General features: G+C 42.9%; 1 protein-coding gene across 2 annotated transcripts in view; it reads left to right on the forward strand.

Annotated features, from left to right (window-relative positions):
* Positions 1 to 23,479, forward strand: part of STON2 (stonin 2) — a 67,500-nt gene extending 44,021 nt beyond the window's left edge. The window contains exons 1-4 of one of the 2 annotated variants that reach the window (XM_028718229.2): positions 4,387 to 4,512; positions 11,576 to 13,444; positions 18,909 to 19,111; positions 20,040 to 23,479. In XM_028718229.2, coding sequence (XP_028574062.2) covers positions 4,455 to 4,512; positions 11,576 to 13,444; positions 18,909 to 19,111; positions 20,040 to 20,123 — 2,214 coding nt within the window. In that variant the 5' untranslated portion in view covers positions 4,387 to 4,454 and the 3' untranslated portion in view covers positions 20,124 to 23,479. Of the gene's footprint in view, positions 1 to 4,386; positions 4,513 to 11,575; positions 13,445 to 18,908; positions 19,112 to 20,039 lie in introns of those variants that run through there. The other variant, XM_028718220.2, reaches the window with a different exon arrangement.
* The last annotated feature ends 2,039 nt before the right edge of the window (positions 23,480 to 25,518 follow it).

Raw genomic sequence — 25,518 nt, forward strand, 5'->3', positions numbered from 1 at the left:
GAGCCTTGAGGTCTGGGCTGCAAAGATTTCAGTAAATGTAATTAAGATGCAGTGTTTCTGTTCCCAAGTGTCCCAGGTTCCCAAGGAGGGGAATAATGGGATGCGTGCAAGCAGCCTGGTTCCAGGCTCAATTGCTCTATAATCATGCAAACTTAGAAGTAGTGATTCCCAGACACTTGGTTTTGCCTGGCAGTAGAGAAAGCAAAATAGAGCCTCTTAACTTACATTATTGCTGCACCTTGCCCAAGTTGCCAGAGAGACCTCTTTTTGGTTCCGTTATCTCAATGGTTCTTAGACCCCAGCCTGGCCTCTGGAGACTGAGGAAATACATTTTCCCACCAACCAAGAAAATGTTTATGTTTTTGTGATCTGAGAAAAGGTAACTGTCCCTTCAGCTGAAATATTACGTAATAATACATTGCTCCCATGCAACAAAAAAGCTACAGTGATGCATTTTATGCAACAAGTGACTAAAAACTGTGTGTGTGTGTGTGTGTGTGTGTGTGTGTGTGTGTGTGTGTTTTGAGGGAATGGGAATTTGGAAAGGTCCTCATTTCCAGGGAAGGTTCCTTCATTCTGAAACCATGCTGTTAAGGAAGACGTAACAGAACGGTGGAATGGGCTATAGCTAAGATGTACAATATACATGTTGCAAAAGGTCTCAGATTCGACCCCTGGCAATTCCAAGAAGGAGATGAGAAGGTCTTGCGCCTGTGATCTTGGAGAGCAACTGCTAGTCAGTTTAAATGATGCCAAGCTAGATGGATCTGTGGTCTAGCTTGAAACAGATTCATATAATTGTGTCCCACTTATACCTATTAAGAAGTATCAAAGTGGTGCAGGGGGGGAAATGCAAAATACAAGAAAATAAAGAATAATATTTTATAATCAATTTCATATCAGTCAAAATAAAGAAGAGGAGCAGAACAGAAACAACAGCAGAGCAAATCTCAGTAAAAACCACAATTACAATTGCAGGACTGCACTGACTGCCAATTAGTTTTCAGCCCAATTCAGAGTGCTGTTTTTGACTTTGTTGTTGTTTAGTCATTTAGTCGTGTCCGACTCTTCGTGACCCCATCTGTCCTAGGGGAACCTGCGTGTGTGTTTATGTACTGTTCCAGAAGCTTGAGGGCTACTGTGGGTGAGAAGTCAGGAGGGCAGAGGCTGGAATCAGTGGTTGATCAATAAAACTTCTGTTCTCAAACTGAATCACTATAATCTCCGAGAAATAGTCTGCTTCTGGATGAACTGCAGGAGCTGGCCACGAGCCCTGCATAACAATTGAGGAGGAAGCCCCTGGAGTTCAGTCCATGGCATGCACATGCCTAATTCTGTGTTAAATGTGGGCTGGAGCCTAAAAGAAGATGCTGCTGGTGAAATGCCTGAAGCTATGATGGTGGGAAGCAATTCCAGTATGTTTGTTCTAAATGATGTTCCACCCATGTTACCTGGCACAGGCTCAAAGCAGTGCGAAAGCTTCCCAGAGCAGAAGCAGATGGTCTCTGAACAGGTCTTCTTTCCCACTGTAAAGAAGACTTGGAAGGTCAGTCCTGCCCTGAGTCAGTTTGTTAAAATTGCCAGGCTGTGCCAGAATTTTGTCTACGCTACAGCTGTCATTGGTAAATCTGCTGGTGAGATGTTGTTGTTTGGCTTTTGGACTGTGACCCAGGAAAGAAGGAGAGAACACTGTGTGACAGGGATGGTTGCTTTCCAGTGGAGAGAGAAGCAACCATGAGGACTTCTTTTTTAGGTAGAACCATTATGCTTCCATGAGTATTAGCCTTAGGTGAGGTTCAAATCAGAGAGGAAGCTCATTACAGGGCTACCTGAGTACAGTGGTACCTCAGGTGAAGTACTTAATTCGTTCCGGAAGTCCATACTTAACCTGAAACTGTTCTTAACCTGAAGCACCACTTTAGCTAATGGGGCCTCTGGCTGCTGCTGCGCCGCCGGAGCACGATTTCTGTTCTCATCCTGAAGCAAAGTTCTTAACCTGAAGCACTATTTCTGGGTTGGAGTCTGTAACCTGAAGCGTATGTAACCCGAGGTACCACTGTATGTAGAACTACAACTGTAACTATATCATAGAATCTGAAGAGTTGGAAGGGACCCAACGGTCATCTAGTCCAACCCCCTGCAATGCAGGAATCCCAGCTATATCCAGTCCCAGAAAGAAAGAAAAAACACTTGGTAGAGAAGAGGTAAGGGTGGAGAAGCAGTGGAGAGATGCCCCAAATTGACCCCAAAGTAGCTTTACCCTTCTGGGGATTTTGATATGCATTTGACATCATACAGTAGATCAGGGGTCAGCAACCTTTTTCAGCCATGGGCTGATCCACCGTCCCTCAGACCATGTGGTGGGCTGGACTATATATTTTGGGGGGGGGGGGGGGATGAATGAATTCCTATGCCCCACAAATAATCCAGAGATGCATTTTAAATAATAGCACACATTCTACTCATGTAAAAACACACTGATTCCCGGACTGTCTGTGGGCTGGATTGAGAAGGTGATTGGGCCACATCTGGCCCACAGGCCTTAGGTTGCCTACCCCTGTCACAGATGCACATTTGAAACCTTCACATGGGGAAAAGCTGCTAGCGAAGCAGTTTGGTGCAGGGAACTAGTAAACGAGAAAAGAGTCCAGTTCCTTCACATTTCTGCTCTCAGTCATTCCTTCCCAAACAGCTTTTTCCAACCATGGGGTCAAGGGCTCTATTGCACAGATATGTGGAGTTGAAGCACTTAATATCATTTTCCCCTACTACAACTGCTTTTATGGAACATTTTCTGATTCTCTTCTGTGGTGTCTTCATTATACTCTTTCTTCTTATAGACCCCATCAAACCCTAAGTAATTTCTCTGACATTTGGCTGTAAAGTTTTCATACATCAACGCCATGCTTGTAAACACCACTGTTCTCATTATATGAAATAATGAGTTATATTTGTCCTGCTCTGGGTTATTATAGTGTGTAGCCGCTAGTTCAGCTACTTCTTAATTTATGGGCAATATAAAGCAAACAAAAATGAAATTGAATTATCTCTCTATCTGAACAAAATTTCCATGGTGATAGCTTTAAAGTTTATCACTGCAAGGAAGAATGGACATGATTTATGGCCATAAATTATATGCTAGTCTGTTCTGCCTAGCATTTTAAGATTGTTGTTCATAAGATTGTGCCCAGCTCAGCTAGGCAGCAACCTTGCAATAACTTGACAAGTGGGAAATGATAAAAATGCTGCCTTCACTTATCTATATTAATCTCTTCTTTGGCGATCACTCGTAGCCGAGTAAGATTGTCTTCCATAAACACGGTTTTAACAATGAGTCCGTAAGTGACTGTGAAGGCCAGTTCTGGATCCACACGTCCTTCCACAGTGGGGACATTGGTTTCCGGGCGGGAGTTGATCAAGGTGAGGGTTTGACAAACGTGCCTTCCTCTTAGCAGAACAGAGCCTTACTGCGAAGACTGTTTAATCTCACACCCAGCAACTTGCACCAGTTGATGCAAGGATCACCTAGGTTGCTGAAAGCTTGTGTAGAGGGGAAAAACACAACTAATTTTCTGTTTTGTGGTGACTTATATACTTCAGCTCCTTGCATGGCAGTGATCCCCTTTGTTCTTGTGCCTGAGGCTTGTGAGCAGTTTGCCACATATCAGGACCATGGGTTTAAAGTGTCAGGTTGACCACTGGCCAGAAAAAGCATTGAACCATTCACACAAGAGTAACATGGAGTATTAGGCCATATATTGTATGGCCACCCTTTGCTCCTACTCTGTTACAGTGGCTTTCCATCATAGAACTCAAATGGTTTCTTTTATAAGGAGGGTATTCGCTCCCTTTGAGTCTTTTAACTGATATTCCTCAACTACTAGCTTATCGCTCTGTCCTCTGTTGGTTTGCATATGTAGAAACCTAGGAGGAAGATGCCTTATACCTAGTCAGTTTCTAGCTCTACACTAGGGCTATAAGAAGACTTTGTTTTCCATTCCACCCTGTATTCTTTGCATACAGCAGTGTTTCCACTCTGCTGCAGTTCATCCTCTGCCAAAAGGTACGTTATTCATCTTGCTGTCTACTGTGGCAAAATTGCATAACTTACTATGTGAATTACATTGACATGGTGTTATTCCATCCCATTCATGTCAATACAGAGGAAATACAGTGCAAAGCAGGGGGTGTCATAATCAGATTCATATTGCTTGTGTACTGAAAGCAATAACAACATCGCAGGCCAACCATATTTGCTTAGGGAGGGAGGAGCAGCCATTGGACACCACATCATTCTTCACAGTGCTTCTTCACCCCAGGAGTCAGCCAGCCATGCTGCTCTTGGCTTGACTGAGCTCTCCTCAGTCTTGTGTCTTCACCTACAAGTGGTGCGTCAGAGTGACGGAGACAGAGACTGCAATATTAAGTGAAAGGAATGGTGATATTCTTGCCACATGCAGACAGGCCAGTGGCTATTTGTCACAGGCAGCCAGGCCACTGACCATCTTGCCTGTGAGTCCTGGAAGACCTGCTTCCTCTCTTGCAAGCCTTTCCCCACCTGGCCTGGGAAGGCAGGGCCCTGACTGACTTGTCTGGCTGCTAGGCAGACTCTTGGGCTGTGGTATTATTTAAGGGGACTTTTTGGTGGGGGTTGCCGCTGTTATTTATATTTTTTTTATATCTTTATTTTAGATCTTACTATGATTTATATGGAAATTGTTTCAATTTGGTGGTGTATTTTTTGATCTTTTATATATTGTTTATGATTATTTCTGTTCTGTTTGTAATTATTTCCCCTCCCCCACCCCGTGTTGTAAGTTGCCTTGAGCCTAGTTTTAACTATAGAAAAGAAGCATGCAAATAAAATGGTGTATGTATTTACAAACAGTGCTGGATTTACGTATAAGCTAAAATAAGCTTAGGGCCCCACTCTCTTGGGGCCCCCAAAAAAATTAAAGGAAGAAAAAAACCTGGATGTACATTTCCAAACTAACAGATAAAAAACAAATAAAATAAAACCTACATACAGCTAGAGCTTAATAATTATTTCACTAATAATAATAATAATAATAATAATAATAATAATAATAATAATATAATATTTCTACCCTGCCCATCTGGCTGAGTTTCCCCAGCCACTCCGGGCGGCTCCCAGTCAAGTGTTAAAAACAGTACAGCAATAAATATTAAAAACTTCCCTGATTACTTCTTAATTGTATTTCATTACAGTATTAATATACTTCTTCTTAATTGTATTTCAGTTCAACAAATCCTTTGATAAAATACATATTTTGCTATGTGCTAATGGCTGTAGGTACCTATGAGGTCCGTAAATTACCATATAGCATATATTCAACACAAAAAAACAGTGACAATTTGTTGTTACAGAAAGCTTACAAAATGACACTATGTAAATTGTCTACTTCCTTCTCATCTTGCTGTCTGTGCAGGCCTTTTGTTTATCATATTCAGCAGATAGAAGATACAGTTCTGCATTAACATTTGATCCTTAGGAAATACCCTGGGCACCAGAAGCAGGAAACCGGTGTTACTATTTTTGAGTTCAAGAGAAAACCAATGAGAACTGGTCTGGGCAATGTTGTGAAAGCATGTTTTGAAAAGAGAAATGGCTGCTGTTTTGTTTTTTTTCCATCTTCCCTGTCGTGTGAAATTCTGAAGAAGTTATAAATCTATTCACATATATTATATTCTTAGATATGGCTAAATCCCAGCTTTGAGTGTCATTCACCATTTATGAAATTAGCCTTCCTGTGGCTCCTGCAACCTGTATACCAACCAAAAGCCAAAAGTACTGATAAGGAACCCTCTCTTGCTTTGGAACTGCTGATTTTGGCTGATCTGGCAAACCTGCTATCAGTTTATCAGCAAAACAGGTGCAGCAAAGGCAAGTTTCTTTGCAGCTTTTTCCTGTACAAAAGCTCGTATTGTCTCTGATCTCCTTGTAGTTGGCCTGAAGAAATCACCTGGCTAAGACTTGAATTGGAACTCCCTGACTGTTATATTAGCCACCAGAATGTCATAGTAACAAAATAGTCACTGTGTAAACATATTGGAGTTGTACTGGAGAGCTGGAACTCGGCTATTTTACTCAAAAAACAATGATTTGAATGTGTTATTATAAACATGCAACACCAGTTGGCGCCAGAGAGCAGAATTTTTTTGTACGTGATTTTCCATAGGTGTCCCCCCCCCCTTTGTTACAACTATCTAATTTCTGACTTATTTATAGCGTTTTCCCCCCTGCATGTAGATCCATCCCTGATAGTACAAATCAATCTTATATTGACCATACTTTCCTTGGTCCTATTTTAAAGCAAACGTGTTCTGTGTTTTCAGAAGCAGAACAAGAGAGAGTTATGTGTCTGAACGTTCTGTGGCTTCCGTCCTTTAATACCTGGTGGATATCTTCTGTGTTGTGCTTTTTCCTTTCCTTTCAAGACTTTGTACCTGCCATTCCACTACCTGAAAGTATGAGCTCCAACCAGTGACTAGAAATAACAACAGATGAATCCTCCATATACAAATTCCAGTTGCACCTTAAAGAGACATGTATGATGTGTTATCCCCCCTGTGCAGCTATCTGATATTAGCAGCCTGTTAATGGTCTTTATGGCAGCAATGAAACTCCTGTATGTAGCCATCTCAGATAGGAATATGTGAGGAGGCAGATATTAAGCTGTGTGCGGATATGAGCCAGGTCTGAAGTCCTAGCAGGCTGGTAGCTTGTCCTTTCAGCATGTTTGTGTCTGCTGAATGGAAGGAGACTTTGAATCTCAAGAGCTCAGTCAAGTGATGAATTGGGTTCTACCTTATGGAAGCTTCTGCCCCAATGAATCTGTTAGTCTTTTATATGCCACAAGATTCTTTTTGTCTCTTACTAGTGCACTAGCTTAAGACTGAACAAGATGGGTAAAGACTGGAACCTTGGGAGTAGGGGAGCTTTGGTCTCAATCCAGGTCAGGCCTCCCTCACCTGCTCTTTGTATTGTGGGGGGCATAGTCTCCCCTTCATTCAAGAGGAAACTTTCCTTTAACATAATAGCAGACACATGGTGCCTGAGGCTGTTTGGAACTGCATCAGGAGACAAAAAGCCCCTATTCCACAGACACAAGAGAGTCCCAATCCAGGATGTTTCCTTATGTCATAAGCGGCAAACGAAGACTCAGGGGCCAAATGTGTCCCTCTAGGGGAATCTGGCCAAGCCACACACCTCACCAGTCCTGTTTGAACCCCTCTAGATAATTTTTGTCTGGCTGGAATGTGTCCTTGAACTCTTGATTGTGCTTTTTATTTGTCTTTCACAAAGGTAAAAAATTACATTCATTGCTCTGTGCACTTTTTCCTCTGGCACCACCAAACAAAATCATGTGGCCCCAGGAAGGAAGAAGGGAATATGGTCCTTGGGATGAGAAATGTTCCTCAACCTTGCCTTTATGTCCTTGTGGGCTCCTTGTAGCTCACACTGGGAAACAGAATACTGAACCAGGCGGACGTTTGGTCTGATCTAGCAGTACTCTTATTATGTTATTGTGCAGCATCTGAGATTCCCTTCTTTCCCTGGTGCTTCGGGATTTAACTTGTAGCTGCATTCTAGCCTATGTGGCTTAAAGGTAACTGTGTGCTTTGACTGGGACAGGGAACATCCGACGGCATGTCCCGTTGGAGTGTTGTGGGTTTCAAGGAGTTAACACTCTGTGTTCAGTAGAAAGTTTGACTCAGCATCATGTGATGAGTCAGCATCAGGAAACCAAGATATGGGGAGTTGCCTAATTGGTCTGTAGCCAGCTGGTATAAAAAGGTATGGTTGACACACACACACACACACACACACACACACACACACACACACACACACACCGGGGGGGGGGCTTCTCCCCTGTGTGTAATCCCACCTATGTATGCTGATTCCTGGATGTAAGAAGAGTGCTTTATGATGACGCAAGACTGCAAGTGGAATAGAGTGGCTGGGAAACCCAGCCAGATGGGTGGGGTATAAATATTATTATTATTATTATTATTATTATTATTATTATTATTATTATTAAGCCCTACTTAAAATACGGCTTGGCTCCTGAGAGCTTCATGTGGGGGCATCCTTATATTGCAGCATGTCCCTCTCTCTGCTGTATAACGTGATGGGTGGCCTTGAGCAAAAGTGCTTTCTCTCAGCCTAATTTCTACCTCACCAGTTGTGGTGAGAATAAATTGCTTCCCTGAGCAGGGCAGGGCGCAAGCAACAATGAAACAGTCTTCCCATGGAGCCTTGGAATGCAAGACCAAATTCCAAAAATATTTCCCTGTCAAGCCAAATTACCTGAGCATGGGAAAAGAGCTAAAATATGGCACATCCCTTATCCTCTCGCATTGTTGGACTTCCTCGGTGAGGGTGTATGTGTGTGGACCCAAAGTTTCCCTATGGTGGCTTACCTAAATTATTAAAATGTAATGCTAGGAGTTCCAGGGCCTCACTTACCCAACTGGACATTTACGTGGAACCTCAGGTCTATATATGTTTGCACATGAGGCCCCTGCTTTCCCCTCTCTTGGCCCTGGAGATGGAAGGCATAAAAGACCTCCTGTGTCAGCAGGTCGAAGGGCCACGAGTGCAGCTGGAGCTTTAGCTAACACAGTGAGGAAAGAGCCTGCAGAACCACTCAGGAGCCTTGTGTGAGGGCAGGCTACAAGTACGAACCAGCCGCAAATAGAATAAAGTGTCTGCACATGTTTTCAGCTTGCTACTTCAGTTATTATTGCTAATCTTCACCCTGTATGAATAATCAAAAGCTTTGCTGCCCTCAAGTTCTGTGAATATTGAGTCGGAGGTCATTCAGACGCTAATTAAAATAGTTCTCTCGGCAGCACCGTGTAGATAAAGAGGTTGGGGAACCAAGTTTTCTACTAGCTCTGGGTTCTTTTGTCAGTTTTCTTCAGCTCCTCCCCACCACCTTCCAAGTCAGCTTTCTACCCAAGCAGCCTACAGTATCGTTGAAAAGCACTTCTGCTGGATGATCAGCTGCATTTACTGAAGTCCTTGTGTACTTAGGAAATGCACTCTTTTCCAAGCGAAGTGCTCTTCCCCACCCACACCGTGTTCTGTGCAAGGTCACAGATATAGTTGGCAAGGCTGCTATATTCTTCTTGTTGTTGTTGTTGAAAAATACTACAAAGCTGTAGTATTCATTTTATGCCTTCAGCAGCTATTAGCTGTAAGGGACGCGGGTGGTGCTGTGGGTTAAACCACAGAGCCTAGGACTTGCCAATCAGAAGGTCGGTGGTTCGAATCCCCATGACGGGGTGAGCTCCGGTTGTTCGGTCCCAGCTCCTGCCAATCTAGCAGTTCGAAAGCACCTCAAAGTGCAAGTAGATAAATAGGTACCACTCCGCTGGGAAGGTAAACGGTGTTTCTGTGCTCTGCTCTGGTTCTCCAGAAATGGCTTAGTCATGTTGGCCACATGACCCGGAAGCTGTACTCCGGCTTCCTCGGCCAATAAAGTGAGATGAGCGCCGCAACCCCAGAGTCGGTCACGACTGGGCCTAATGGTCAGGGGTCCCTTTACCTTTAGCTATTAGCTGTGGATTGGGGGCAGATATTCTAAGAAAATAGTTCATGGGTTTGTTTGTTTTAGTTTTGATTTACAGAACTTTAACATTACAAATAAGAATTATTGAAAGCCCTCATCAGGGAAGACTCAAAGGATGATCTAGTGTCATGTTACAGTGGGCGCCCTCAGGGAGGTTGAGCATAGGCCCAGGTTCAAAATGTAATCTAGAGGTGAGGTCAAGCAACAGGTGAATACCACAAGGAATTAGGCACGCACGGTACAGCATAAGTTCAGGTCCAAGGAGCCAGAGACCTGTGTTATTTTCGGCAACTGGAAGGTTCAAAAGGAAGGCCTGATATCAAATCAAATCATTGGGTGTCCAATGCAGAGCACAAAAACTGGCAAAGCACAGAGAAGGAGTGTTCATTTGCGATATGGGCATTGCACTTTGATCTTCTGTTTCTCTCAACTTTCCATTGTACTCTCTGAGGACATTTCATACATGCCTGTAGGATCCTGCAAGTATACTCCTGAGTAAGAGGAAGATGTGGAGCATGGCATCTCTGGGAAATATTTTAGGCTTTTTTAGCTATATAGACTGTGCAAATGCAACATAGTAGGCTTCTGTGAAAATCTCGCTGTGTACACTTTTGAGATCTACCAATCAATTTGTGTTGTGGTGGTCGTGGGGTAAACGTTTTGCAGTAAGTGTATAATTTTGGAAGAGGTCTCTTAGGTTTGTCTGGCTTTATGGCACCACCTTCTGGACATACTGTTAAATTATTCTGGCTCAACAAGGCTCATAGTTCTGAAGGTGGCATGACAACAAGGGTCCTTATTCATGCATTACCTGGCAATATGTTTGCCATCTTGAAAAGTCAGAGCTGCGTGACACATGCAAAGAGTAATCATACGGCTTGCCTGGGCATATGAGATGAGATGCTTTTCGCATAGGAACTAACCACACAATCCAGGTTCTCAGTGTGGTTTTCATAGTCATGGGGAGAAAAACCTGCATTATACCATTTAGCTTCCCAATTTCTTTAACCCTTCACTGACCATTTATAGAGATGTTTAACAGTGACGTGTTTAGTAGTCAAGAGCAGAGTTTATGATAGTTCGCATTTCATTTATTGAAATATATTTTATCTCAAATCTGTTTCATAAATTAATGGTGGAAGTTTGGCTTCCTCATCTGTTGTTATTCTCTCCTCCACAGAACATGACAAGCTGTCAAGGATTGTGCATAGGCTAGAGGCAGATTTATGTGGTTGATGAAAGCACTTGTAAATGCAAATGAGCAAACAACAGTTTTATTATGATTTGTAAAAGTCTGTACAGTAGAATGACATTTTCTGGCTCCATGAATCTGACCAGTAGTTACAAACAAAATCTGAACAGAAAGCAGAATCAGAATGTCTAGCTCCATATGAGCTCTTGCGAAGGAGGTTTATTTCTGTAAGTAGTTTCTCCCTTCTAAAGGAGACAAAAGCAGTTTGTCTAACATGCTGTCCCCCTCCCTTAAAAAACTTTCTATTGTAGTTGCATTTTGTTTGTAATTATGGCATTCATTGGGCTGTATGCAATATAATGCTAAAGTGAAGGTTCTCTTAGCACAATGGAACATGCTCCCCCTGTGTGACCCCTAAATCTGCCCTCCACAACTCTCCAGAGTAGTAGTAGTAGTAATAATAATAATAAATTTCTTATTTATACCGCACCCATTTGGCTGGGTTTTCCCAGCCACTCTGGGCAGCTTCCAGCAGAATATTAAAATACAATGATTAATCAGATATTAAAAGCTTCCCTAAACAGGGCTGTTTAATAAATTTAGAGATGGTGTGGGATGCACATGGGTGGAGGAGAGGAGGAAATACTGTTGTGCTAGTGCTAATTCTTGTGCTAGCACAGCTATTTACTTGCATACTGCCCATTGTAGACATGATGAAACATACTATGATGCCTAGAACTTGCATCCTAGGATTGACACTTCTTCTCATTTCTCCATATAGACAATTCCTCATCCCTTCTCGAAGATGAAGAGCTAGGCATGGAGGCCACCAGCTGGCAGCTGAATAGCACATCTGTAAACGGCCACAGTGAAACCCCAACAACAGCTCATTTCCCCAGCTGGGTGACTTTTGATGACAATGAAGTCAGCTGCAATTCTCCATCCACTTTATCCCCCGTAAAAGCAGATTCCCCACCATTAGTAGCAACTGCAGCAGCAGCAGCAGCAGTCACAACAACACAGATCACAGATGTGAACTCTCTTACCCTCTCCTCATCCTTTAAGAAAAGGGAACGCCCCAGGAGTGCATTGGCTGACCTCCCTAAAATTCAGAAACTAGACCTTTCTTCAATAACCAGTTTGCCTTCGTTTAGTGGGACACCCCCTTGGAGTGCGACTAACCCTTTCCTTGACGAATCCCTGAGGGACGTTCAGCCTTCTCCTATCAACCCGTTCAGCTCTTTCTTTGAAGAACGGGACAGGCATTCTCAAACCTTTCCCATTTCTGGCAGAAACCAGAGAGACTCCCTCATTATCCTCCATCAGGAGCCTGACTGCATCAGCTTTAATGAGCCAAGTAAACACCTCAGGCACAGAGATGCTGTCGAGCAGCTCAAGCAACTCCAGATCGGGGACCCAGATCAGCTGAGCAGTCCTACTCTGCCAGACGACGACCCCACAGTGCCAACTGAGCTATATAGCACCGTGTCCTTTCTGGGGCCACCTCCACGAAAAGATGGCTGGCCAATGATGCTGAGGATACCAGAAAAGAAGAACATCATGTCATCTAGACACTGGGGGCCGATCTACGTCAAGCTGACCGAGAGCCGGTACTTGCAGCTCTTTTACGAGAAGGGATTGGAAAAGCCGTTCAAGGAATTCAAGCTTGACATCAGCCATGAGATTTCGGAACCCAAACTCCAGAACTATGATGAGAATGGGAGGATACACAGTGTGAGGATAGACCGCATCACCTACAAGGAAAAGAAGAAGTACCAGCCAAAGCCTGCTGTCTCTCACATAGCGGAGAGGGAGCAGGTTATCAAGCTGGGTACCACCAGCTATGAAGACTTCCTCAGCTTCATCAGGGCGGTCCAGGATACACTAATGGATTTGCCCGCCTCGTCAACAGACCTGAGCACAGTGGGATTGAACTACCAAGAGGAGGAAATCACTGTGGATGTAAAGGACGAGTTCTATGGCACCTTGGCCAAAAGAGACAATAGGATTTTGCAGCACAATGTGTTGACCCGAGTGCACGTTCTCACTTTCCTTTCTGGCCTGGCGGAATGCAGGCTGGGTCTCAACGATGTCCTTGTCAAAGGGAACGAAATCGTCTCACGGCAGGACATCATGCCCACAACCACCACCAAGTGGATTAAGCTGTACGATTGCCAGTTCCACTCCTGCGTGGAGGAGGAGGCATTTGCCAGTGCCCGCGTCATTCAGTTTAACCCCTTGGACGCCTGCAGGTTTGAACTGATGCGCTTCAGAAGCGTGTTTTCCGAGAAGACGCTGCCTTTTACCTTGAGGGTCGCAGCTAGCATCAACGGCGCCGAGGTGGAGCTCCAGAGCTGGCTGATGATGTCTCCGGGGTTCTCGTCCAACAGAGACCCTCTCACTCAGGTCCCCTGTGAAAATGTGATGGTCCGCTACCCAGTGCCACAGGAGTGGGTGAAAAACTTCCGCAGAGATAGTGTCCTCGGGGAAAAGTCTTTGAAAGCAAAGGTGAACAAAAGCGCCAGCTTTGGATCCACCAGTGTGTCCGGTTCTGAGCCAGTAATGAGAGTAACACTAGGAACTGCCAAATATGAGCATGCCTTTAATTCCATCGTGTGGAGGATAAATCGGCTGCCCGACAAAAACTCTGGTGGGTACTCGTACTTCAACTGGGTAATAGTACCGGGAAAAGTTGTATTTTGGGTGCTGGGTCATATTGGAGTAACGTGCAACATTAATGGATGAAATGGTGTTCTGTCAGAAGGTGCAAACAGAATGCCTGCATAAAGCGAAGTAATTACATTTTTTGAAGATATGAAAATTTGCAGCAGTAATAGTAGTAATTAAACATAGCGGTACTTGATTGTATTGAACTTCACTTCTCATGGTTCTTAATTGCCTCCCCTTTTTTTCATTTTGCTTTTCTTCCCACCATCCCCCAAAATCTGGCTCTGCTTACCCCAAGAGTTTACAGGAGTCCCCTCAAAGAGCAACAATTCCCAGCACCCTTAAGGAACTGTAGTTCCCAGAATTCTTTGAGGGAAGCAAAGACTGTTAAAGTGGTAAACGAGTGCTTTAAATGTATGATGTATAAGGTGATACAGGAAAAACTTTGTTGGAGAAGTTTGTTTGAGAAACCTTTGCAAGAAAAACTTAGCAGCGCATGCACAGGGTCTAGTTAAACTGCCCAGATACTTGTTTAGGTAAAAATATCAAAAATGAGAAGGCAGGATGGACTCCACCATCCTTCTCTTCTTTTCTCAGTATTTAATTTTTCTCCTCATCCTGTTTACCATTCAAAGCCTAGTCTCCCTCTCCTCCAACTCCTTTCTTTCTCCCTTCTATCACAAAAACAAAAAAGAAAACCCCTATTATATGAAAATGTATTTTTAAAACATTTTATACCTCACATTTCAACATAAAAGCTTCAAAGCAACTTGGCAAGCATGAACTGAAACATCCAGTGAGAAATTAAGAAACTATATACTAGACACAGCAATAAAAACCAATTCAGCAGAGGTTAAAAAGACTAAAAGGAGAAACATCGAATAATCAAAATGACAATAAAAGCATTAACAAAAACAACCTCGATCAAAAGGAATCCGAACAACAGGTGTTAGAATCCAGGTATGTCCTGGACAAGGTAAGAATTGCATCAATGGCTGGTTTGTTTGCTTTTCTCTGCTTTGAAATGGGACTGGGGCAGGGCGAGAGGACAACAGACCAAAACTGACATTCTGCATATGTTGGGGAAGAAGGATTTCCTCACAACTTCCTATCTAGGAAGAAAGAAAGCTCAGAGTCAGAGCTTTCAGGCATTGGCTCTGGCACTATTATGATTCCACAGCCAAATCTGTGGAATAAGTGTGTTAAGCCAAAAGGCATATGCCTAGCTTTTTGCAGAATCCCATTTTTCTAACCTTGTGCACCCTTCATATCTGCTCCTGGGCTTCTTCCTATGCCTTGTTCTGACAGGTTGTAAACCTCTCTGGGCTGAACCACTTTAGGCTGCAGGTAGAAGCTGACATGAATAAAACTCCTATATTCCAAAGCCTCCAAACCCAGAGAGCTTGATGGGCAGGGGGGGATGCTATAATAAACCCTTCTTCCTGACATCTGATTTAATTCAGGGTGCATTGTTTATTGGTAGGAGTCAGTCATGTGAGTCCCCACCTGCAGTCTGTAGTTGTTCATCCCAGACACAGATTTACTACCTTACTAATGAGCAGAGCTACATCTTTCTTTGTATACATAATTTGGGCTGCTTTGCTATAAAATGTGAAGGTGATAACTATACCAAAAAAACAGTGCAATCCTACTCAGAAGTTTACTCAGAAGTAAGTCCATTATATTCCCAAGCAGGTGTACATAGCCTTAGCCTAATGGGTCCTTCTGGCATCTCATTAAATTGGCCCAACTTAAGCCTTGCTTTAGTTATGCGTGAAAGTTTCCCCTTGCTAAGCACAAGGCAAGTGTTGTCACTGCACAGATGTCTGTTGTTGTTGTGCTTGAGGGGCAGCTGTTTTTATATAATCTCTGTCACAGAACCAGTCCAAAAAAACAACAACAGCCCTATGCTGTGGAATTGGATTCCGTGAGGAGCATTTATGTGACTGTTCCAGGAACAGCTTGGTAACTTCTAACGCAGTCCCCTGATTCATAAGCAACGTGTTGATGCTGGCTGATAAAACAAGCCTTGTTTACAGCCTGTGAGGAGTCTCAGTCCCAACTGGACAGGATTCAGGGCTCCAGCGTGAAAGTGTGTTTTTTAGTCAGTCAACAAGCAAGCCGAACAAAGAGTGTTAAGAAAACATTGATTCATCGAAGGAGTTTCTGCCTCGACTGTGGAGAAATACAATGCATTTCAAAGGACAGCACAACTTAAACCACAGCTTTGGATCTGAAGACTGGAAAACTGGTGTCTAATCAATGTTCATCAATACTGAATGCCCCTTTCTCCCTAGTGCATTATGTTGAATATCTGGATCTGAAAATGCTAAAGCACATTTTCCTATGAAGCTCACACTGTTTATATAACACACATAAAAATAAATACATTCCAGTTTAAACAATATATATTTGACAGAGGAAGATTCCACATTTCAATAGGACCTACATCTGAGTAAACATATTTAGGATTATAGGTTTAGGTCACATTCTAATCTGTGCTGCCCATGTTCATGCATGCCTCAACCTGCACTGATCCTTCACCTGCCCACACTATAGATAAGGAGGTATTAGCAATAACAGTCCAGATACAGAGGCATACGTGCTTCTCCCATACTACCCAGTTCCTGATTCTAAAGAAACATCTTCCTGTGCTCCTGTTACTAATACTAAAAGGCAGAGAGGGAACATGGACAGCTCTACCCAGACGTACACTTTGTGCCTCTGCCAAGGTTTTTGCTTGCACAAGGTCTGGGGAGGTTATATGACATCCACTATTACTGTAACTGAGCATTCAATTTGATTTACGGGGAGGTCATATAGTGTTACATCAAGCAACTGTTATTCCGCCTTTTCCAGTTTGTTTTCCTGTCACTTTCCTTACTGCAAATCAGGTTTCTTGCAGTGCAAGATGACCTAATTCACTTCAATCACGCAACCTGAATTTGCTGCCATGTGATTGAATCCTACTCACAAAATAATGTTAGTCTGAAAATGGTTCCAGAACACACTTGTCAAAATGTTGGTGTCACAGGCAAAAACATGCTTTGCATCCATGAGAATCATTCAAAAGTCAGCACTGGAATATGTTATCCACACAACTTACGTGCTGGCTACTTCCTGTATATTGGATGCAACAGGAATCTGACATTAGATCACTGGCATTAAAGCAGGCATTTGGGGACCTAAGCCTAGTGTGGCTTGTTATGGTCACGTAGTAAATTCAAGGGTGCAGCAAGATTTGAACGGGGGGTTTCTAGAGTTACAACCCACAAACTTACCTACACTGCTGCACCAGCTGAACTGAATCAGTGACTTCCCAATGTGGGTTTTTTCTTTGCCTTTATTGCCTCTTCTATAATAATAATAATAATAATAATAATAATAATAATAATAATAATAATTTATTATTTGTACCCCGCCCATCTGGCTGGGTTTCCCCAGCCACTCTGGGCGGCTTCCAACAAAGATAAAAAATACACTAAAATGTCACATATTAAAAACTTCCCTGAACAGGGCTGCCTTCAGATGTCTTCTGAATGTCAGGTAGTTGTTTATCGCTTTGACATCTGATGGGAGGGCGTTCCACAGGACGGGCGCCACTACCGAGAAGGCCCTCTGCCTGGTTCCCTGTAACTTGGCCTCTCGCAGTGAGGGAACTGCTAGAAGGCCCTCGGAGCTGGACCTCAGTGTCCGGGCAGAACGATGGGGGTGGAGACGCTCCTTTAGATATACTGGGCCGAGGCCGTTTAGGGCTTTAAAGGTCAGCACCAACACTTTGAATTCTAAAGGGTATATGGGGCTCTCTGTAGTTGTAGTTGTTCTTTAGTTGTTTAGTCGCATCCGACGCTTCGTGACCCCATGGACCAGAACACACCGGCCACTTCTGTCTTCCACTGCCTCCCGCAGTTTGGTCAAACTCATGTTGGCAGCTTCGAGAACAATGTCCAGCCACCTTGTCCTCTGTCGTCCCCTTCTCCTTGTGCCCTCAATCTTTCCCAACATCAGGGTCTTTTCCAGGGAGTCTTCTCTTCTCATGAGGTGGCCAAAGTATTGGAGCCTCAGCTTCAGGATCTGTCCTTCCAGTAAGCATCAGGGCTGATTTCCTGAAGAATGGATAGGTTTGATCTTCTTGCAGTCCATGGGACCCTCAAGAGTCTCCTCCAGCACCATAATTCAAAAGCATCAATTCTTCGGCGATCAGCCTTCTTTATGGTCCAGCTCTCACTTCCATACATCACTACTGGGAAAACCATAGCTTTAACTATACAGACCTTTGTTGGCAAGGAGATGTCTCTGCTTTTTAAGATGCTGTCTAGGTTTGTCATCGCTTTTCGTGTAAATCCTCTGCGGTCTAGAAAATGATTATTCAACTCTGATGTAAACAGCCAAAGATGCTTCCCTATTCTGATTTCTAATAACATTTTCTGGGACCTTTGGCAAATCACATAAGGCTCTTCTATATTTGCATATCAACTTTGCTTTATGGCTGGCAAACACCGAGTCCAACATTTTGTTCAATAAATTACACATCTAAGAATCTTCTAATTGACTATTTCCTGAAAAGTATCAATGAAAGGGGTGATTTACAAAGGCAGGCATTTATTTGGAGCTTCACAGGAGAAAAGCAACTGGGAATTGAGTTACAGCGAAAGAGCAAATGGGAGAACAAAATTAGCAGGCTCCCTTCTGCCACTTCCACTGAAAAGCTGTCTCCTGGTGGTGTTTTTTGGTGAACAAGTGGGTTTCCCCCACCCCCCATCCCTACATCATTGTGAAGTGTGTGCCAAAGAGCTCCTGTTCCCTAGATTTCCAAAACATGAAAACACAGCACTTGACTCAATAAATACTGCCAGTGGGAACTAGCCCATCCCCAAATAAATGTTTTCATTCTCTTTGAAATCTTGCCTAAGCCCCCTTGATTTCGATAGGACTTCGAGCTTTAATAGTGTTATATGGATTGGACAGTTAGAAGGCTCACACTTGTCTTTAAACATGTGGGGTCTTTCTTTTATTAGAGGGCTGTGGGCGTGCCCATTACTGATTTAGAGCTTTAAACAATATAATATTGTATGTCTTGGTATGATCCAAATGATTCCATCAGCTAATATTAGTTGACAGTTTGTCCAGATTCCTTCCAGTATCTATTGTAACAGTTTTATCAACAGACTGGTATAAAGCATGGAAGAGTCATTCAGTTACTTTTACAAGAGGTTCTTAAATACTCTTCTAGAATATGTTGTAACATCATACTGAAACCTCACATCATACTGAAACCCCAGTAGTTTGATTCTCGTTTTTCAATAATGACATGACAACAGCATTCTGACTCATAACCATCTAATTAATTAAGCTGGCTTTCCTGTTTTGTTCTGCTTCTAAGCCTTCTGAAGGCTTGATTTCAAAGAAAAAGTTTTTGATTTCCATGCTCTTTTGCCCTTTTGTAGCTTCTGGTCACCCACACTGCTTCTTCTGCCACCTGGAGCTTGGCTCAGACCGGGAAGTGCCTTCTAACTTTGTCCGCTATGTGGATGTGGAGTTCGACATGCCAACCACTTCAGCATCCAAAGCCACCATCCGCTCCATCTCTGTGGAAGGCAAGACAGATGTCAGGAAGTGGGTCAACTATTCAGCACATTACAGTTACAAGGTAGGAGCGAGCAGCTTTCTTCCAGGGATTAAGTGAATTGGGATTAGCTAGTTTGTTTGCAAATGAAACTATTTTATAGTATGTCTATCGGGATCACGAACTGCAGTGAACGACTAGATTCTCCATGTTGTCTTATATAAGTTTTCTATCATAAATTTCGAAGTAGAACTACAGTAGGCTTTGTAACTCAGTGGTAGATTATATGTCTTGAATGGAAAAGGCCCCAGATTCAGTCCTTGGCAACTCTAGATATCTGATGGTAGGGCTCAGAAAGATCTCTTGCCTGAAACTGTTGCGATCCCCTGAGAGTAAACAACACTGAGCGAGATGGAGCCAGTGGTCTAACTCTGTTGAAGACACCTTTATATGTTCATAAACCTAGGAAGAGGAGAAATACATCAGATACTCCTCCCATTTTTGCTATAAGAACAGTGATGTGGGTGTTGCAGAAGGAAGGCTGGGATTACTGTACTAAGTCCCTACTTCCTTGAGCTCCTTCATTGTCTGATTTCAATCCAGCAGGCTTGAGGGTTCTTCCTATCAAATGGAACATTATGACACTGATTCCATGCTCATCTCCTTACCCTCTGCAATTTTGCCAACAACAATGAAGGTTGATGGGGTTGCTATGATTGGAATCTGTCCCACTTTTGCAGATGAGAGTCTCATGTGTAGAAGGGTATGTGGCCACTGTCTTCACTGTAGAGCAGAGATGGAGAACTTAACGGCCTTCAGAAGTTTCTCGACTACAGCTTCCATTGTCACTGACCATTGCCCATGCTGACTGAGGCTTATGGGTACTGAAGTCCAACAATGGCTGATGGAGGGCCCAGGTTCCCCATCCCTGCTTCAGAGCAGGTTGCCATTGGCTGATGTAGAAATTTTACTGTTCTTTTCCCACAACTACCAACTTCCTCTTCCTTATCAGGTGGAGATAGAGCAGAAGAAGAACTTGAATCCAGATGTGATGGAAGAACACACTGATAACCCCAAGGACTGTGCTGTGCAGTGAAAGGAAAGGTCCATCTGCAGTTGGAAGAGAAGAATCAACAGGGCTTGAAGAAGAGGGAACAGCAAGTTGCTCCTGCTGTAGGAAAAGCCGGAAAGAATCTGGAGCGCCGTAGGGTTTCCTTGTCCTCTATGTCTATACTTAGAGAGGAACCTATTTTGGGATTTGTTTACAGCAGACTGGTGGCTTTGTAGAAGCACACTAAGCATATAGTATATAGGCTTACAACTGATTCAAGCCTGCCTTCGTCTCTGACACTAATCTTCTTACAGTGATATAATGGTATTTTTTTTCAACTGAAAAGGTGTAACTCTAGTCTTATTGACCGTCTTTCTCCCCCTACTGTGTGCTTGACATTACCTGAACTCTTGCAATTCAGTCCTCAGAAGAGCTCTTCCAGATACTCTGCAGAAGCACTGAGGGGGAGGAAGGAATGAGATGCACCACATCATCCCTTGGGTTTTCTTTCATGTCCATGACACTTAGTGAAACATTTTAACAGCTTTTCTTCTCCACCAGTGTAGACGGAACCACTGGGAATTCCACTGGGTGAAGGACAAGTGGATTGACCTTCCCTTCTTATCATCTCCAAGGCAGAACATTTAAAAATTGCACATTTCCTTGGATTTTGGTGGCCAGAAAGCTTCCTTTATTCACTTAGACTGACAGCGGGGCCAGGATTATTCTTTAGACTTGACATAGTTATAGCTGCCAGTAGAGGGGACTAGGATAATATTTGATCAGGCTTGACTGGGAGGATCCTGGAAGGAAATAATTTCATTTAAATTAATGGTCAAGTGAATGGTCGGGTGGACTGGTTACTTCTCTGACAGATGACAATTTATATTCTTGATAGGGATAGGGAAAGGAGGTGCTCTGTTTATTTTTTTGTAGATGTTGACAATGCTGCTTTCATGTTCTGTTCCAAAACCTACATCTTATTTTAGAAAGACTGCAGTGCCACAGTTGTGTGTGATATTCTTACTTTATAATGTACTGGCATAATGGCATAGCAGTCAGTGTTGTCAGTACTCTTTGAATTCTCTGTCTACAATAGTCTCACACAAGTGCAAAAATCAACAAAATCCAAGTTTCCACCCCACATGACTGTAAAGATAATCTTGAAAATGTCTGGCTATACCTGAGCAGAATGTTCAAGGAAAGCAGCATGGGACTTCAGCACAGAGGCATTATCATGCAGTTGGGTCGTTCAGATCCATTTGTTGTGTGTGCGACAACTGGTACACAAATATACAACCATCCCTCTTTTTTCACCCACAATATTCATTGCTATTCCACCTGTGGGTGGAGCTTAACAGAATATATGCCATGTGGGAGAGTTTTATCCCTCTCAATCACTCCACCACCACCTTTTTACATTGTGGAAATGTGAACAGGTATCTCTGTACCTGTGCACATGCACCTTAAAACAACAACAACCCAATAATTCCAGAAGAGCTCAAGGTCAAACCTTGTCAACATGCTTCACAATGGGCAAAATGGAGGATAGTGTATTGACATGGACATGTGATGCTGTAGTACAAACAACTAATTTTATCTAGATTAGAGGTGGGGAATCCTGAGTTTCCCCCCACCCCAGCAGGCTACTTTGGCAGGTGGGTACTGTTGTCCAGCTGTCAATCACCAGACATCACTCTGGTCCTCTCCAATCCTTTAAGTTTCACCCCTGTGCAGAAGTGAATTCTAAGAACATTCAAAACAACATGATGGAAAACCCCAAAACCTGAGAAGATACAAATCCAAAGAAACACTACCATGCTGCCCTTCACTTACGCCCTAAGTCTGGTTTATACATGCATTTTCATTACTGCATGAGAGTAATGAAAGGATGTCTTTTGTGTTCTAATGGGCATCACAGAGAGAATTTTCATGTCACATCACCTGTAAGTTAATAGCCAAGACCCAGCTCTATACATGTGGAGCTGTTTTTAAAATTCAGTGGACATGCCTATCATCCCTTTGGAGGGGAGGTGGAAACAGAGAGGTACTAAATCCAGCCTTCTTCCTTTTCCTTCCCAACAGGTGATAGGTAAGATTACTGTTTGTTGAAGAGGAACGTATTATGCACAGCTCAATCATGGAGAGGAATCACATCTACAGCACCTGGTGGTGGATGAGAATCCTCATCTATATAGCACCTAACTAGATTCTGAGCAAAAGCTTTGCAGTGGAGTCCACTTCCATATGCAGGTGGCAGTCATCAGGTATAAAGTAATCAAATGAACATATGTGAACTAGACCCACTTAAAAGCTGATCCTCCAGAGGATGCTAAAGCTTGGACCTTGCTGTTTCATAGCAGTCTCTGAAAATACTTCTCTGCATGTCCTGCATGGGTTTTGCTCAGGCACTCTGAGAATAGGATGTTGGGCTAAGATCAGCAGGCTCTTATGTTCCTAAATATGCTACAAATGCATCAGGTACATATAAGAACATGTACAGCTGATCTTAGAGCTGTAAGAACAAAGTCAGCTGATTTTAGAGAAAGCAATTGGGCAGAGCAGGATGGGTAAGGGTGAAGATATCTCTTAGATGTTTGGAGTCCCAATGTATTAGGTTTCTAAAGATAACAATCAGTATCTTGTGAATTGTGCCCAGATTTCCATTCACATGCTAAAGCTTCGAATTCAACATGTCCCATGCATCCAGTTCCATTCAGATGTCATTATGTAGAATGCACTACAGCCCTTAGGCTTACAAGGCCATTTGTGATGGTTAGCAGGTGTAAATTCAAAGCTGGGTAGTATAAGACCCAGAAGCACCTTCTTGAATGGAGAATGAACAGGAGACAAGGCTATAGTCCTTAGCAGAAGAGGCTGGGACACACCATTGATGTTTATGTCCTCACAAGTGAGCATGACAGCTGGCTGATTATATCTGCGTTTGGTGGATTTGCCTTCAATTGACTTGCCAATATCCTGCCCACTGTTCCGAAAAGTTACATAGCATATAATACCATTTGGCTTTAGTCCTCCTTCTGCAGTATTGTCAGCTGTGCAGGGACTGATAGAATACCTTGCTAATTTATTGTGGAAAGAAACTGTGTCTCTTTGCTATAAAAAGGGCGTTGTGTTGCTTTCAGTCTGCTCTTTGCTGCCTCCATCCAGACGGATTGTTCATGACCTCTTGCACTATTGTGATTGAGTGGGTTGGTTGTTTTTTTACATATTTTGTAACAGGTTTCTACCTTTTGATGTTGTACTATGAGAGAGTCTACACACTGGTTGATACTTTAGGCATTTTGTTGTCGCCCCCCCCCCAAAAAAAAAACTTATCTGAGAAATGTTCTTTTGAGTTTCATTGTGGGAGGAACTGATGAATAAAAGCAAACGAAATGCTACCTTTATTGAAGTCAATTTATTTGTGTTGGCATTCTACCTACAGATCAACATTCATAGTGCATAAGCATTAAAACTTCTTTCGAACCAAAGCCCATCTCTGTGGCCTATGAATATATTACAAATACTGTCATTTATAGTATTATACGTCATATATAGTGTGAATAGGGAAGGGGGCTGAGGGTGAGAGTGCTGTTTATTGAATTCATAGGTGAGTTAAGATTTGGATCTGGGCCTTTCTGGCTCAAAGCTGACATTCTAAGACTGTAATCCTAATTGCACGTAGCTGGGGGTAATTCAGTAGGATTTATCTTGTTAATCACTATGTTCTCAATTTCAGCCTCTGCATCTAAAGGAAAATGCTTCGGAGTGTATGCAGAGTGCATTTTCCCAACCCTTGAGCAGTCTGCCCCACACATATGATATTACAGGGTAGGGTTTGCAAGCAGGCTTGAGCAATGACACCTCACTTAAACAAGGCCTGGTATAATCATTATGCTGGACATGGTCAAATAAAAAATGAAAACAGGCAGCATGCTGCAATAACTCTAATGTGATGCAACTAACCGGGTGTCTGTGGGCTGGGTGTGGGCTGTATTTGTATACAACTACTGCACATATGGATGTGGCAACTCAGATTAGAGGTTACCCTGCCCACACTGAACTATGTACAAACAAGTCCATGCTTAAAACAAGGCTGTGCATTAGTTGCTCTCAAAGTTTTGCTCTACAATCTTATTCAAGAACAGCTAAGGTGGCACCTTCCTCATCCAGAAGAGCAGGTTAGCCATCCTGCATGGAAAAGCACATCCCTTTATTAGCACATGTATCTGATGACTTTGCACCTAAAATGAGACCCCAAAGACAGTGGGTGCCTGAGGTGTCTTTCTTATACCAAGTTGTCTACTTTGGTAATCACTTGTAGTCAAGTAAGATTGTCTTCCATGAACATGGTCTTAACAGTGAGTCCGTAAGTGACTGTGGAGGCCAATTCTGGATCCACACGTCCTTCCACAGTGGGGACATAGGTTTCCGGGCGGGAGTTGATCATGGTGAGGGTCTGCCACACGTTCCTTCCAAAGCATGTTTCGTCCTGAGTTCAAGCATCTTCAAAGCCAATGACACCTTTGGTAAAGGCTGTACTCCAATTGGAGCACTTGCAGGCCAGTGTTTCCCAATTGTCAGTGTTTATACTACATTTTAAAAAGATTTTCCTTAAGAGAGTCTTTTAACGTCTTTTGTTGACCACCAGCATTACACCTTCCATTTTTAAGTTGGAAATCGAGTAGATGCTTTGGAAGACGATAATCAGGCATCCACATGGGGGGGGGGGCTGGTGAATGGAGATTCACTGTTGCTAGAACATTTCTGTTCATAAAAATCACAAGAAGTCTGAAATGTAATCGGACGTTGAAATAATCACTTCACTTGAGCATTTTTTTGGCTCATTCCAAAATGAACAGATGCTGCAATGTGGATTTTAAAAGCCCCGTTTATTTTTATTTGTGAGGGACATTTTCGCCACCTTGTGGTCTGATGCTATTACTGGAAAACTCATGGATGAAAAACAGAGACAATAACCAACTCATCAACGTGAGGTACAAAACTGGAACAATGTTTTTAATATAAAATGATCTGATGCGCAAGGACTTTTTTTTTATAAAAAAGCACCTACATTATACGGTCACAAAATGTCCCTATGAAAATTTCTAGTTAGTTTCATACACTGTCAAATAATCCAGATATCCACAAAATTCAATGAATACCACATTCAGGCAGCGGCATAGCGTGGGTTGTCAGCACCCGGGGCAAGGCAAGTACCGTATTTTTCGCTCTATAACACGCACCTGACCATAACACGCACATCGTTTTTAGAGGAGGAAAACAAGGGAAAAAATTCTGAATGAAACAGTGGGTGTATCATTTTTGTGCTTCATGCTGTGGCCACAGACATGTGATCTGATGGTGAATTTGGGGTAGCTCAATGCAAAGATCCTGAGGATCCATGTGGATCCATGCTTTTTAACCACATTTTTGCACC

This window comes from Podarcis muralis, chromosome 1, assembly GCF_964188315.1.
Source record: "Podarcis muralis chromosome 1, rPodMur119.hap1.1, whole genome shotgun sequence".
Taxonomy (NCBI): domain Eukaryota; kingdom Metazoa; phylum Chordata; class Lepidosauria; order Squamata; family Lacertidae; genus Podarcis; species Podarcis muralis.